Raw genomic sequence first — 12,205 nt, forward strand, 5'->3', positions numbered from 1 at the left:
CACATGTGAGTCATGGATGAGAGCTCTTGTTAAGCATATTCAGAGTACCTATGTTTTCATTCATCGTTGAGTCTCAACGATGACCTATGAAGATTACGCCGTATGTATCAACTGTACAAGAGATGATACATTAACGAAGTCAATGCCAAGCAATATTGCGTCTACATCACATCAGCAGCATCAGGATCAAGAGATTGAAGTCAAGCAATCCGATCCCAGACAACCTTGCTGATCTCTTCACGACGTCACTGTCGAAGTCTACCTTCCAAAAGCTTTGTCCAGGAATTGGTATGTGTAACTAACTCATATGCAATGCTTGTAGTTCTCATTTGGAAGTTTTATCAAACTTAGGGGGAGTATCTAGAAGTATACTCACTTGATCTTAGTTACTTTTTTTTCTCTATAATTAGGAACATTTTTCTTGCTGGGTTTTTGTTACTTAACTAGGAGGCACCCATTTGGGGCTGATCATACCCTTGTGAGCTTTTTATTTGCATCCAGAAAGATGTATATTTTTTACTTAATGCAAAACTTCTCATGTTTCTCCTTAGACAATGGTTTTTTTCTCCCATACTTAGTTTTACCATAGCAAGGTTTTGTGAGTTTTATCTTTTTATGCAATCCTCCGTTGATTTGGGAATCACATTTGCTCATCGTACCGACAACTTCATCAACCGAACTTACTTCATCACTGAAGACTTTATGCATCATTTACTTGAGTATTTACACACTCAAGAAGAAGTGTTGCAACCCTAATTTAGTTAGGAATGTGATTGTGTAAATCCTAGTAAATCCTATTGGGATTCTACCATATCTTTTAGATAGTTTTTATTGTATTCTAATACCTAAAGGCTAAAGAATTTAGCTTTCCTAATACTATGTTTGCCGCACCTCTTCATCCCCTTATAATTTGCTAGTTAAGGTATATTTGTCTATTTGCCTCCTTAACTTGTATGAAGCAATCAACTTCCTCTCTAAACTTTAATTTTAACCGATTACATCCTTGAACTTTTATAATTAACCAATTTCTCGCTTTAACTTTAATTTTAGCCGTTTACCCCCTAAACTTTTATAAATATCCAATTTCCCCCTAGCATTAGATTTTAAAAAATTTCATTCAATTTTTCACCCATCTTTATAATGGAAACAACATATGACAACCGTATAAGGGCAAAAATTATGAAAACTTGAATGGATAAAAAATTGAATGAAAGTTTTTAAAATCTCACACCAGGAACAATTGGCTATATAAAATTAAAGTTGAAAGAGAAATTGATTAATTATAAAAATTTAATAAAGTAATAACTAAAATTTAAATAAAATAAAAAAATAAAATATAAATAAATAAATAAATAAATAAAGCAACGACATACAAATTCATGAGACAAATCAACAAATACTTCAAGCGTTATTTACAAATAACAAATCAGAGAACGAGCTCGTGCTAAAGGAGAACGAGTATTATTCTGAATATTTTAAATTTCTTTTGTCCGTTTGTTTTTCTATAATCAACCAAACAAAAACGATGACGGCAGATAGATAGAAACGACAAACATCCCCACCACCATTGTTGCGTATAACATCATGTTAGTTGCTCATTCAAGTCCACATTTCCAGTGAAACTCAATGGCAACTTCTCCCCGCCAATCCCCGGACCGGGACACCCAAACCCCACTGCTAGACGACGGCGTCGAGGGCGCCGTTGACCACAAAGGCCGCCCCGTTCACAGATACAGATCAGGCGGCTGGCGTTCCGCTCGGTTCATAATCGGTAAGCCCGCAACTCACCGCACTGAACCAATCAATCATATATTAATTAAATAAGTGTGGTGAAGTTTTGATTTGAATACTTTCAGGGGTGGAGGTGGCGGAGAGGTTTGCCTACTATGGAATCAGCTCCAACCTTATCACGTTTCTGACGGGCCCTTTGGGGCAGTCCACCGTCACAGCGGCTGAGAATGTCAACATATGGGCCGGAACGGCGTCGTTGCTCCCTTTACTCGGAGCCTTTGTCGCTGATTCTTTTCTTGGACGCTACCGCACTATTTATTTTGCTTCCCTACTCTACATTTTGGTACGTGCCTCTCTCTCTCTACAATTTTGGCACGTGACTAAGTTGTCTTAATCCACACTGGTAGATGAGTACCCACTTAGTGCGTAAACAATTTCATTTTTTATAAGATAATGATGATGGAATCTCTTAATAAGGGTATATTTGTCTTAATATTATATAATTACTATTTTACCTTTCTTATGTAAATATTGTGTATCAAAAGTAAGGGTAAAACAAAAAAAATTGGGATATGATTGTTATTTTCTCAAAAGATACAAAATTACTATTTTACCCTTCTTATGTAAGAATTGTGTATCAAAAGTGAGGGTAAAATTGAAAAAAAAATGGCAAAAAGTTGACAATGTGGGTTCTCTTGATAGAATAGAATAGATTAGTTGGTTAATCTGCATTATTTGGAAATATTTTGGGAAATTGAATGAATGCTAGGTTTTGCAAATGACAATTGCTGAACTAATCGAAATCAAATATCGACATACATTATTCTTAAAATTCCGTAAAGTGATCATTCAGCAATTAGGGTTTGTAATTTCGTAAGTTACATAAACTCTTCTGATTAAAGGGTGAGTTCATTAGCACCAAACAAATCATTAATTAATTTCAACAAATAGAGATGTACAAAATCGACATCCAAGCGAATTGAATGATGGTATGAGATAGCCATCCAGAACTGGAGTTGGAATCACATTGTCTGCCGTTGTTGTATTCTTCGTAGTACACATCCCACACGCATCTAATCCATCTTTCATACAACTTGTACCCATGTAGAACACTTATTAGGGAAATGAAGCTCAAATCGGAGGAGAGGTGGAGGCGATGTAGCCTTGGCTTCGGGGAGGGAAGTGGCCGGTGAATGTCTGGGCCTCTGTTTGTGTTCTTGGTGAGATAGAAGATGGATGTTTGGGTATTGGTTAAGTCGAGATTTTACCAAATGGTAGGTGCAGTAAATCCTTGCAAGGCCGCAAGTTTTAGTTTTCTTGCTCCATGTAGGAAGTGTATGATGTAGGATAAGAAGGGGGCATTTATCTATGATCCATGTATCACATTTATGTAGCATACATGCATTTATGTGCCATCTATCAATATAAGGGTGGCTTGTACCCTTAGGGGGCGTTTGTTGCGCTGGACTATCTCGGACTGGATTAGCTTCAAGGACTAAGCTGGACTGGCTTAGACTAGACTAAACTGAACTAACTTAGTGAAGCGTTTGGTACAGTATTGGACTAAGAATCTGGATAATAACAAATTCTAATATTATATTATTTAATATATAAATTATTAATATTTTATTATGATCTTATCTTTTTCTCCATCTTTTCCTACCATTTCCGTCCCACTCTTTTCCTCTTCTCTCATCGTCCCATCCTCTCCCTCTTTTTTTTCCTCTTAGACCTCTCAATTCATGTCTCTTTCTCATTCCTGGTCAAACTCCTTATTGATTCCAGTCTATATTTCTTTGTCCTCCCTCCCTCTCTAACTATGCGTTGTTCGAACGGAACCTCACGGCTTCAATTTTCCCGACGAGTTGCAGGTTTCCCGATGTGTTTTCTAGCCAACCCTCGTTAAATTGGATGAAGTTAGCACCGCCAAAAAATTCATCACCATCACTAGACCGAGATCTTAGCTTTGAATGCTCGAATCTGTCATGGATTTGAAGAAGCCCAAACAGGCCGAGACTTCCAGGCCATTTTCCGGCCATATTCGACCACATTTTAGCCTCGATTCAGGTAAAATCGTAATCTTGTCACTCCCAGCTTCAATTTGGTATATTTTATATGAAAGTTGGTTGTGAAATGGATCTGAAAGAGAGTCGGAAAGTTAATGATTGATCTAGGTGACCGGAGATGACGAGGAGTTTGTCAGGAGTGGTCGTTGAGCATGACGAAGACGAGAAAGAGAGGATAGTCTTAGCTAGTCCCATGGTTATTGGGGGGTCTCGCTAAGACCTCTTAGTGAAGGGTTTTGTCCATGCTAGTCCCCTTTAGTCTCATTAATGTTAGTCCCAGCATGGAACAAACACAGTATTGGACTAATAGCTAGTCCAGTCCAATCCAGTCCAATTTAGTGAGGGCAAACAAACGCCCCCTTAGTTTCTCAGTTATCATCTATTATCTCCGTTAAAACTTATGTTACATCACGTGACGTGTAAAATGTAGTAAAATGTTGGGCCCATTAATTGAATGTGTTAGCGATGTCATTGCCACATACAAAAATATAATATTTTTAACACTAAAAATCAATGCAGATAAAAAAATTTAAAAATCAATTCAGAAAGGAAAAAAAAAAACTAAAAAAACCTGAGAGAAAACTCTCACCACCTGCTCCCCATCAGGCCATCACTACCAAAACCCCACATGCTCCACTCCTAACATCAAATTTGCTTATTTCATATCAATTTTGTAACTCCATCACCATCACCACCTACCTTGCTCTGCATAACCATCGCTAGCAACATCACCGCTGTAACCCAACCACATCAAATACGCCAACTTATGAATTCAAGGTAGAGTGGTTGCCTAATTCACCGGTCTTTCATCCGAACTCATCGAGTGTAGGATAACTCTGCTGACTGAAGCTGGCGTAAGTCCCTCCAAAGAGTGTAACAGTTCACGAGCCCTAAAAAAGATCTTCACTCACCCACCTCGGTACAATTGTTCTTATTGTTTGACTTGTTTCTTTTTTTCTTTCAAATTCAAAATATTAAATACTTTTAATAAAAGTTGTAAATGTGGCGATGACATAGCCAACACGTCAGCTAATTAATGGGTCCCAAATTTGCCACATCACGTGATTTAACAGAATTTTTTATGAAGATAACAGAATGGGGCAAAGTGAGAAGCAAAGACAACTTTCAGAGGGTTAAGTGATACATTTTGAGTTACAAGGGGCCAAGTAAGACTAAAGTTAAGTTTCAGGGGACGTTGGTGTAAATAAGCCTATTTTTAAAGCGTCCGTTGCTAACTTATGTGTCACTTTTATGCTACCTTAGAAGTCAAAATATAAACTAAAATGTGCGTGTGTTATTTTTAAAATGTCACTAGAAGGCTAGAGTCATTCACTGTTTGCGACTCAATGGCAAAACTTCATTTAGTTAAATATATGGATACAAATGATGATGAAATTTTGACGTAATCAAAATCCAACATATTACAAAACTAAATGAACCAAAAAAAAGTTTGTGTGCATCAATTCAAATGAAAGACAATTTTCAGGGGGTTAAGTGATGCGTTTTGAGTTTCAGCTGGTTCTCACTTTTTTCGGCCTGGCTAGCTAGATTGATATTTTACTTTTCCTTATGATGGACGAAGTTACTAAGAAATGATTGGTTATTCTTCAGTTATAATTAGGGGTGCAAGTTTGATTATTTTCTTTCTACATCTTGCTATGTCAGAATGCTATAAATTTTGGACCTAAATTGACACAGGGACTTGGCTTGTTGACCCTGTCAGCCGTGCTTTCTTCTTCTGAGATCCAAGTAATATTCTTCTTCTTCTCCCTATATCTAGTAGCTGTTGCACAAGGCGGACACAAGCCTTGCGTTCAGGCATTTGGAGCTGATCAGTTTGATGTGTCCGATCCAGAGGAGTGCAAAGCCAAAAGCTCATTCTTCAATTGGTGGTATTTTGGGTTAATTGCAGGTACCTCATTGACGTATATCGTATTGACCTACATACAGGAAAACCTGAGTTGGGGTCTAGGTTTCGGAATTCCTTGTATTGCAATGGTCTTTGCACTATTACTTTTCTTGCTCGGAACTAGAACTTATCGGTATAGCATTAAAGGGGATGAAGGAAGCCCATTTGTAAGAATTGGAAAGGTGTTTGTTGCTGCTTTGAGGAACTGGCGAACTACTCCTGCAGCAGTAACTTCTGAAGAGGAATCTCGCGGAACCTTGCCTCACGAGAGTTCTGAACAATTCAAGTAAGAAAGTTAACTGTCCTCATATTTGTAGTTTAAAAAGTGGGGAGAAACTGGCAATGAGAAAGTTTGATATTATTTTAGATTAAAAAGGAGGGAGAAACTGTCTTCATGACTCTTTCAGTAGCCTGTCCTGCGAAAGCAATTCATGAACGACGAGTATTCATATATTGTTAAAATCTCTTGCATAGCCACTTAAGTCTATCAATTTTAATTTCAGTTAACCTTAACGAGTTGGAATTATTGCCTTTGATTGCATCATCGGTTATACGATAATTACTTTGCTGTAGAATGGAACTGTTGAGTCTGTTTGGAACAATAAAGTTTCTCATACAATTTGACTGTGATTTCAGCTAAGAAAGTGCTATGTATGATTTCCTGGCAGGTTTCTCAATAAAGCTTTGCTTGCACCAGACTATCTGAAAGAAAACAGAAAGGTGTGTACCATCGTTGACGTTGAAGAAGCAAAGGCTGTTCTTAGGCTTTTTCCAATATGGGCTACATGCTTGGCATATGCACTTGTGTTTGCACAGTGCTCTACTTTCTTCACCAAGCAAGGTGCCACCATGGACAGAACGATTGTTCCTGGCTTCGATGTACCAGCCGCTTCACTTCAGACTTTGTCCAGCATTGCCATTATCATCAGCCTTCCCATTTATGATCGCATTTTTGTTCCAGTTGCCAGATCTTTCACCAGGATACCTTCTGGAATTTCAATGCTGCAAAGAATTGGAACAGGGATGTTCATGTCTATTATTTCCATGGTAATTGCAGCTCAAGTTGAGATGAAAAGGCTCAAAACTGCCAAAGATTATGGTCTGCTTGATACGCCAAGTGCCACGGTTCCAATGAGCATCTGGTGGTTGGTTCCTCAGTACTTGTTGACAGGAATATCTGATATTTTCACGATGGTCGGTCTGCAAGAGTTTTTTTATGATCAGGTGCCAAATGAACTGAGGAGTGTTGGACTTGCCCTCTATCTCAGCATCTTCGGCGTGGGAAGCTTCATTAGTAGCTTTCTTATTTCCGTCATTGATGATATAACCAGTCTACCAGACGAAAGTAGCTGGTTTTCGAATAATCTTAACCGTGCACATCTCGATTACTTCTATTGGCTGCTTGGTGGAATCAGTTTGGTACAATTGGTTATCTACCTCTACTTTGCAAAATCGTACATTTATAAATCCCATGATCTGTAAGTTCCTTCATAATTCGTACGAAAATTCAGCTTATAATCTTATTGTTTGGATGCTTGTATTGGTATATACTAGATGGAATCTAGTGACAAATTGCATATGCATTACTTCTTTTAAAAATCCCAAGAGTTCGAATTTTGAATTCTTGTATTTGTATATACTAGTTCCTAAATAGTTCCTAGTGTTACGCATTAAAGATATATTAGTACTAATCATACTTTTTATGGGCAATGACGAGGATAATCGATCGTTTGGGAAATTGGTTAAAACGATGAAAAACTAAATTGTGATTGTCATATTGATCAGATCCTCTTGTGGAGTTCTCATATCACCCTTGTATACACCGGTTGTACCCGTGTAGACTCGTTATAATTTTAAATTGGTTAGTTCAGTACTTTGGATATGTAGAACCATCAGAACCAGTCTTGCTCTCCTAAGGTCTTTGTTTTGAAAATCTGTGAGGATCAAATATATATTAACTACAAGATTATATTAGTTTATATCCAAAAGCTTAAACAGGGACATTGACCTAAACTGTATACATGCAATCCAATTAAACTTTTGTGCCAAGTGACCGGCACGAAAGAGTTAAACCCACTAGCTTCCAGTAGGTGTGAAGGATGGGACAATTAAACCCACAACTTCTTCCGCAGAGTCCTGCATGGACGTAATGGCTGAAGCCCAATCAGGAGTACAATGGACAGCGTCAACGGCCCATAGCCATCACCTATTTGAGGTACATAACTCGCACTTGAGTTATGTTTGGGTGACGTACTTCTAATTCCTAAGTGGAATTTTAGGTCAATAAGAAATAGGTCACATTACTTAATATTACGGTTTAATAATATTTTTATATTAATAAGTGAGAAATTTTAAATTTGAAATACAAAAATAGCAAGTTCGATACTAGCTTATTCCACCCACTTCTCAGTGTAAATATATTTTATATAAAAATACTAATTATAAGGAATGGATCACAAATTATGATAACAGTCATTTACAAATGTACCAGATGAGCATTACAAAGACATGAGAGATATATGCAAATGACTGGCAATCACTTTTACATACTTTCATAATAATTAGGCCTAGTTCAGTATAGGATACCAAACTGAAAATTTTCAGGACAAGAATCTGACAACCGATCCTGAATCGAAACTGCAAGATTCCTGAATTTAGGTATTTCGAGATTTCCCAAAACCAAACTTGCATCAAAATCAAATCATTTAGATTGAAATTGAAATCATCTAAACCTACATTAAAAACCCAAATTGAAATCAAAGAGACTAACAGTGAATCGGAGGTTGAGAAAGAGACAGAATGAAGAGATAATCAAACAGACCAGCGTCCTCCTCCTGACTCGAGCCCCCAATTTGAAACCCTAAGCCCCAATTTGAAACCCTAACCTTAATTTGAAACCCCACACACTCAAAGACTAGAGAGAATCGGTGGTGAGGGATGAAGCCGTGAAGTGTGGTGGTGGCTGGAGTGGAGAGAGTTCGTCAGAGTCAGATTGTGAAAGGGTAAGTGGCTGCTAAGTTTCGAATTCGAGAAGGAGAAACAGAGAAAGTCTGAGACTGAGTGAACTTAAGGCTTGAAGGTTTGAGTTCTTCAAACGAAGTCAAACTCTTGGTGAGCATCGACGATGTTATCACCTGAGCTACTGCCATTCCTGCAACGTGTTTTGCAGTGAGGGATGAAAAGTCAAGAGAGAGAGAGATCAGGGAGGTCAGTCAAGAGAGAAAGAAAGGTGAGTCATTTGTGTGATGTGGCCGGATTCGAAGACGGCAAATAAAGAGGAAGAGAGAGATTGAGAGAAATCGGTAAGGCTGAGAGAGTAGGGTAAGGTGAGATCGAGAGAAATAATGACTGAGTGAGGGTTTTATTTGGACTCAATGGTTGAGATTAAATCTCAACCAAATCCAACGGCTGTTACAATTCCAAATATATATTTAAAATTAAATAAATTTTTTTTTTTATTTCGGTTCAGCTCGGGATTACCGAACGAATGAAAATGTGAGACCGATTCCCGTACCAAAATTTCGGGATTGGTTCGGGATTAGGTATTGAAATTTTTGGGATTTTTGGTTTGAGATTTTTTTGGTTCGATTTTGGAATTTTTTCGATTCGGTTTGGAATTTTCGGTATTTTTTTCCACCCCTAATAATGATCCTGTAATATGCTTTTAATTTCTTATGCATATTTAATATTATGTAGTGTATTTATTTACCACTTGGTCTAAATCCCTAGACTTCTTTGATTGCATATTAAAATTGTGCTTCCACTTTTTGCTTTTGTGAAAATTGTCTTTCTAGCCACTTAGCTTCTCAAAGTATAAATTTATCTCCATACAAAAAAGTACCTTAACTTAAGAGCAAGTCTACTCAGTTTAAGAAAGCAAGGGCAGTAAAATTATCTTGTTATTCACTCTAAATGAGTGCTACTACACCCACCCTAATGTCTTATCTTTCCATCCCACTTTTTATTAAAATTTTAATGACTAATCTATCCTCTCATAAAATGACATATAAGGATAGTCAATAAGGAAGCGATGGTCTCTCATCCTAGTGATTTAGCACACCCATCGCATCGCCATTTTATAGTCTCCTCCAAGCCCTTTCAATCTTTTTCCAAAACTTCAACCTCCAGAATAGACAACACGATTAAGCACGCTATTGTGATCAAGGTTACGAGACGGACTGGATTGTGGAAAGGTGACACAAGTGAGGGTCATGATTATGTTACTTTGTGTCGGTGGATGGCGAGGAGAGAGAGGACGGGTATGAGGCATTTGGAGGGAAGGCGATTATTGCGGATTGAGATGCCACTGCCGCTTCCAGCCTACCACTGCTAAACCCGCTAGCCAGGCACAGGCAGAGCGTGCAAATCGCAATGGAAATGCAAAGTATGCGTATGATTGTATCAAGTGACTGACGAGCTCGACATTTTCCTTTCTGTTTTGTTTCAAAATTGTTAAACAAGAGTTCCATGTCGATTAGAAGTATATTGTAATATGTCAAAGGATGTGATAATTGTAATCTTGTGTATTTGATATAGATGGGAAGTTGGGAACTCAGTATCCCAGTACGACTCTTGCAACTCAACCTAATTATTTATACCGATGAATGCAGCAATGAAAGCCAACGCGTCCATCATATTTGGAAATATTATTCAAAGAGTTGAAAATAGAATGGAGAACATGTTACAGGAGAAGGAAATCAAGCATTGATATGATAGGATTTGGGCTTTAAGCGGCCATTAATGATTGGAATATGAGGCCAATGAGCAGGGTGTTAAGGGTAAAAGTGCCTTGGGAATAACGGTGGGTGGGAAAATAGTATGGGTTTCTTTTTACTTTTTATGGTGGGTGAGAATATAAGGTAGGTAAGAAGATAAGACATTGGGGTGAGTATATCAGCATTCCTCTAAATAGTATTTGTCCTTTTGAAAGACCACCCGTTTAGTAAGAAGAAGAGCAAGGCCAATGGCAATTACTACAAATACATTTTTTTTTTATCTTTTTAATGTGTTTTTTGCTTTATCTTCCATACGTCATTATCTCCTTGGGTTCTCGATGAGATTTTGACCACTTTTGTTGTGCCATGTGTCATTATCCATTAGTAATATTCGCTAATACTTTTGTTAAAATTCTCGAACTTTGTAAGTTTGTTTAAATGTGAACTTTTTAAGATTTTTAAGTGCGAATCTAACTTTGTAAGATTTTTTCAAGTAAGAACTTTGTGAGTTATTAAAACTTTTAATATAAATTTTTAGATTTTTTACTGTTGAGTTAATCTTGGCTGTTGAAATGTTCAATTTTTTAAAATCAGATACGTCACATGGCACAGCAGCATCTTTTTCAAAACTTTTTTTTTACCGTTGGAAATCTAATGGTCGAACATCACCTATTGCAAACGGGCTCAAGGCCCTGCAATTGTTGCGAGGGCCCGTCCAACGGGCTTCCTGGAGCCCATCAATTGCAATTGGGGTACCGCTGGACTTACTTTAATAAACAAATTTAAAGTTATTTTGTTGACAAAAGAAAAAACAAATAGTTTAGATTTTAGATTTCAAATGGGAAAGAAAGAGACAGCGAAGAAGAGGCTAGCCAACAGCTTTGGCGTGCTTTTGGAAGCAAGACCAATAGACGTGGGTCCCACCGGAGTCCCTAAAAGACAAAAACGGCCCCTCCTCGTCCTGGCATTGCCACTGGAGGCAGCAGGCGTTACAATGTTTATCTGTTCCGTTGCGGCCGGCTCGATGTTGTCAAAGGTTACCTTCATACCTGATAAGTGATACCCCATCCCTTTTTCAAATAAATTTTTAAAAAAATTAAAAATTAAAGAAAATTCTACCCAAAAAAAAAAAAAAGCAATGCATTGTTGTTGATCAAATGACAGCTTGTTGTACCAACAGCTACTAATAATGCGACACGTGTACACAGATTTCGGTGTACCCTTGGCCTTAGGTTGCGGGTGTGAATCCTCGTTGACAGTCCTGTCACTTTATTATTTTCTACAGGGAGTAAAATCTTTGGAGTGAAGGAAGAGGGGATAATTTTAATTTTTAGTTATTCAATTTAGAGAGGCCGGAGAGGAGAAGATTAATTTATATAAAATGGATGTTTAAGTTCCGGAATTTAGGAAATGGAGAGTTTCAAATTCGGAATGCATAGATAAAATCCAACATGTTATCTGCAAGGATATCAGATCATATGCAAATGATAGAGTTAATAGGTTAAATAGTTAAATGTGAGGGTGGGGAATCGGGGGATTGAACCCTCACCAAGTTGCATAACTATTATTGATTTTTGTCACTGGCATACTGCTATTTACCAAAATATAATGTGGCTTTGAACTTTCTAACAACTAGATTTAAGTTTAAAATTTCTCACTTACAAGAGAAAAATATCAGTACATCACAATATTAAACAACTATGTGATATTATATTATTAGATAAAACACCATGGTAAACGCATTTTGCGTTAGACATTCTCGAAGATAAGAAGGTAGAATGATG

The 12,205-nt window shown here is 37.5% G+C and overlaps 1 protein-coding gene across 2 annotated transcripts; it reads left to right on the forward strand.

The window, feature by feature from the left end:
- The first annotated feature begins 1,428 nt into the window (after positions 1 to 1,428).
- Positions 1,429 to 7,305, forward strand: LOC137710628 (protein NRT1/ PTR FAMILY 5.10). Of its 2 annotated transcripts, none has more exons than XM_068449705.2 (4): positions 1,429 to 1,771; positions 1,857 to 2,074; positions 5,496 to 5,992; positions 6,375 to 7,305. In XM_068449705.2, exons 1-4 carry the CDS (start codon positions 1,627 to 1,629, stop codon positions 7,186 to 7,188), a joined length of 1,674 nt encoding a protein of 557 aa, XP_068305806.2. In that variant the 5' UTR covers positions 1,429 to 1,626; the 3' UTR covers positions 7,189 to 7,305. The 2 variants fall into 2 exon arrangements, with proteins under 2 accessions (XP_068305806.2, XP_088541623.1); XM_088685497.1 differs by having other exon boundaries at positions 1,432 to 1,771; positions 5,463 to 5,992.
- The last annotated feature ends 4,900 nt before the right edge of the window (positions 7,306 to 12,205 follow it).

The sequence above is a fragment of the Pyrus communis genome, chromosome 15, assembly GCF_041283825.1.
Source record: "Pyrus communis isolate YQ-2024b chromosome 15, ASM4128382v1, whole genome shotgun sequence".
NCBI lineage: Eukaryota > Viridiplantae > Streptophyta > Magnoliopsida > Rosales > Rosaceae > Pyrus > Pyrus communis.

What these genes read in the sequence shown, in the direction of transcription:
- LOC137710628 (XM_088685497.1), top strand. Translation starts at nt 1,627, where the DNA reads ATGGCAACTTCTCCCCGCCAATCCCCGGACCGGGACACCCAAACCCCA. An exon ending in TTCCGCTCGGTTCATAATCG is followed by an intron (nt 1,772 to 1,856) that starts GTAAGCCCGCAA and finishes GAATACTTTCAG; the next exon opens with GGGTGGAGGTGGCGGAGAGG. An exon ending in CTTCCCTACTCTACATTTTG is followed by an intron (nt 2,075 to 5,462) that starts GTACGTGCCTCT and finishes TTGCTATGTCAG; the next exon opens with AATGCTATAAATTTTGGACC.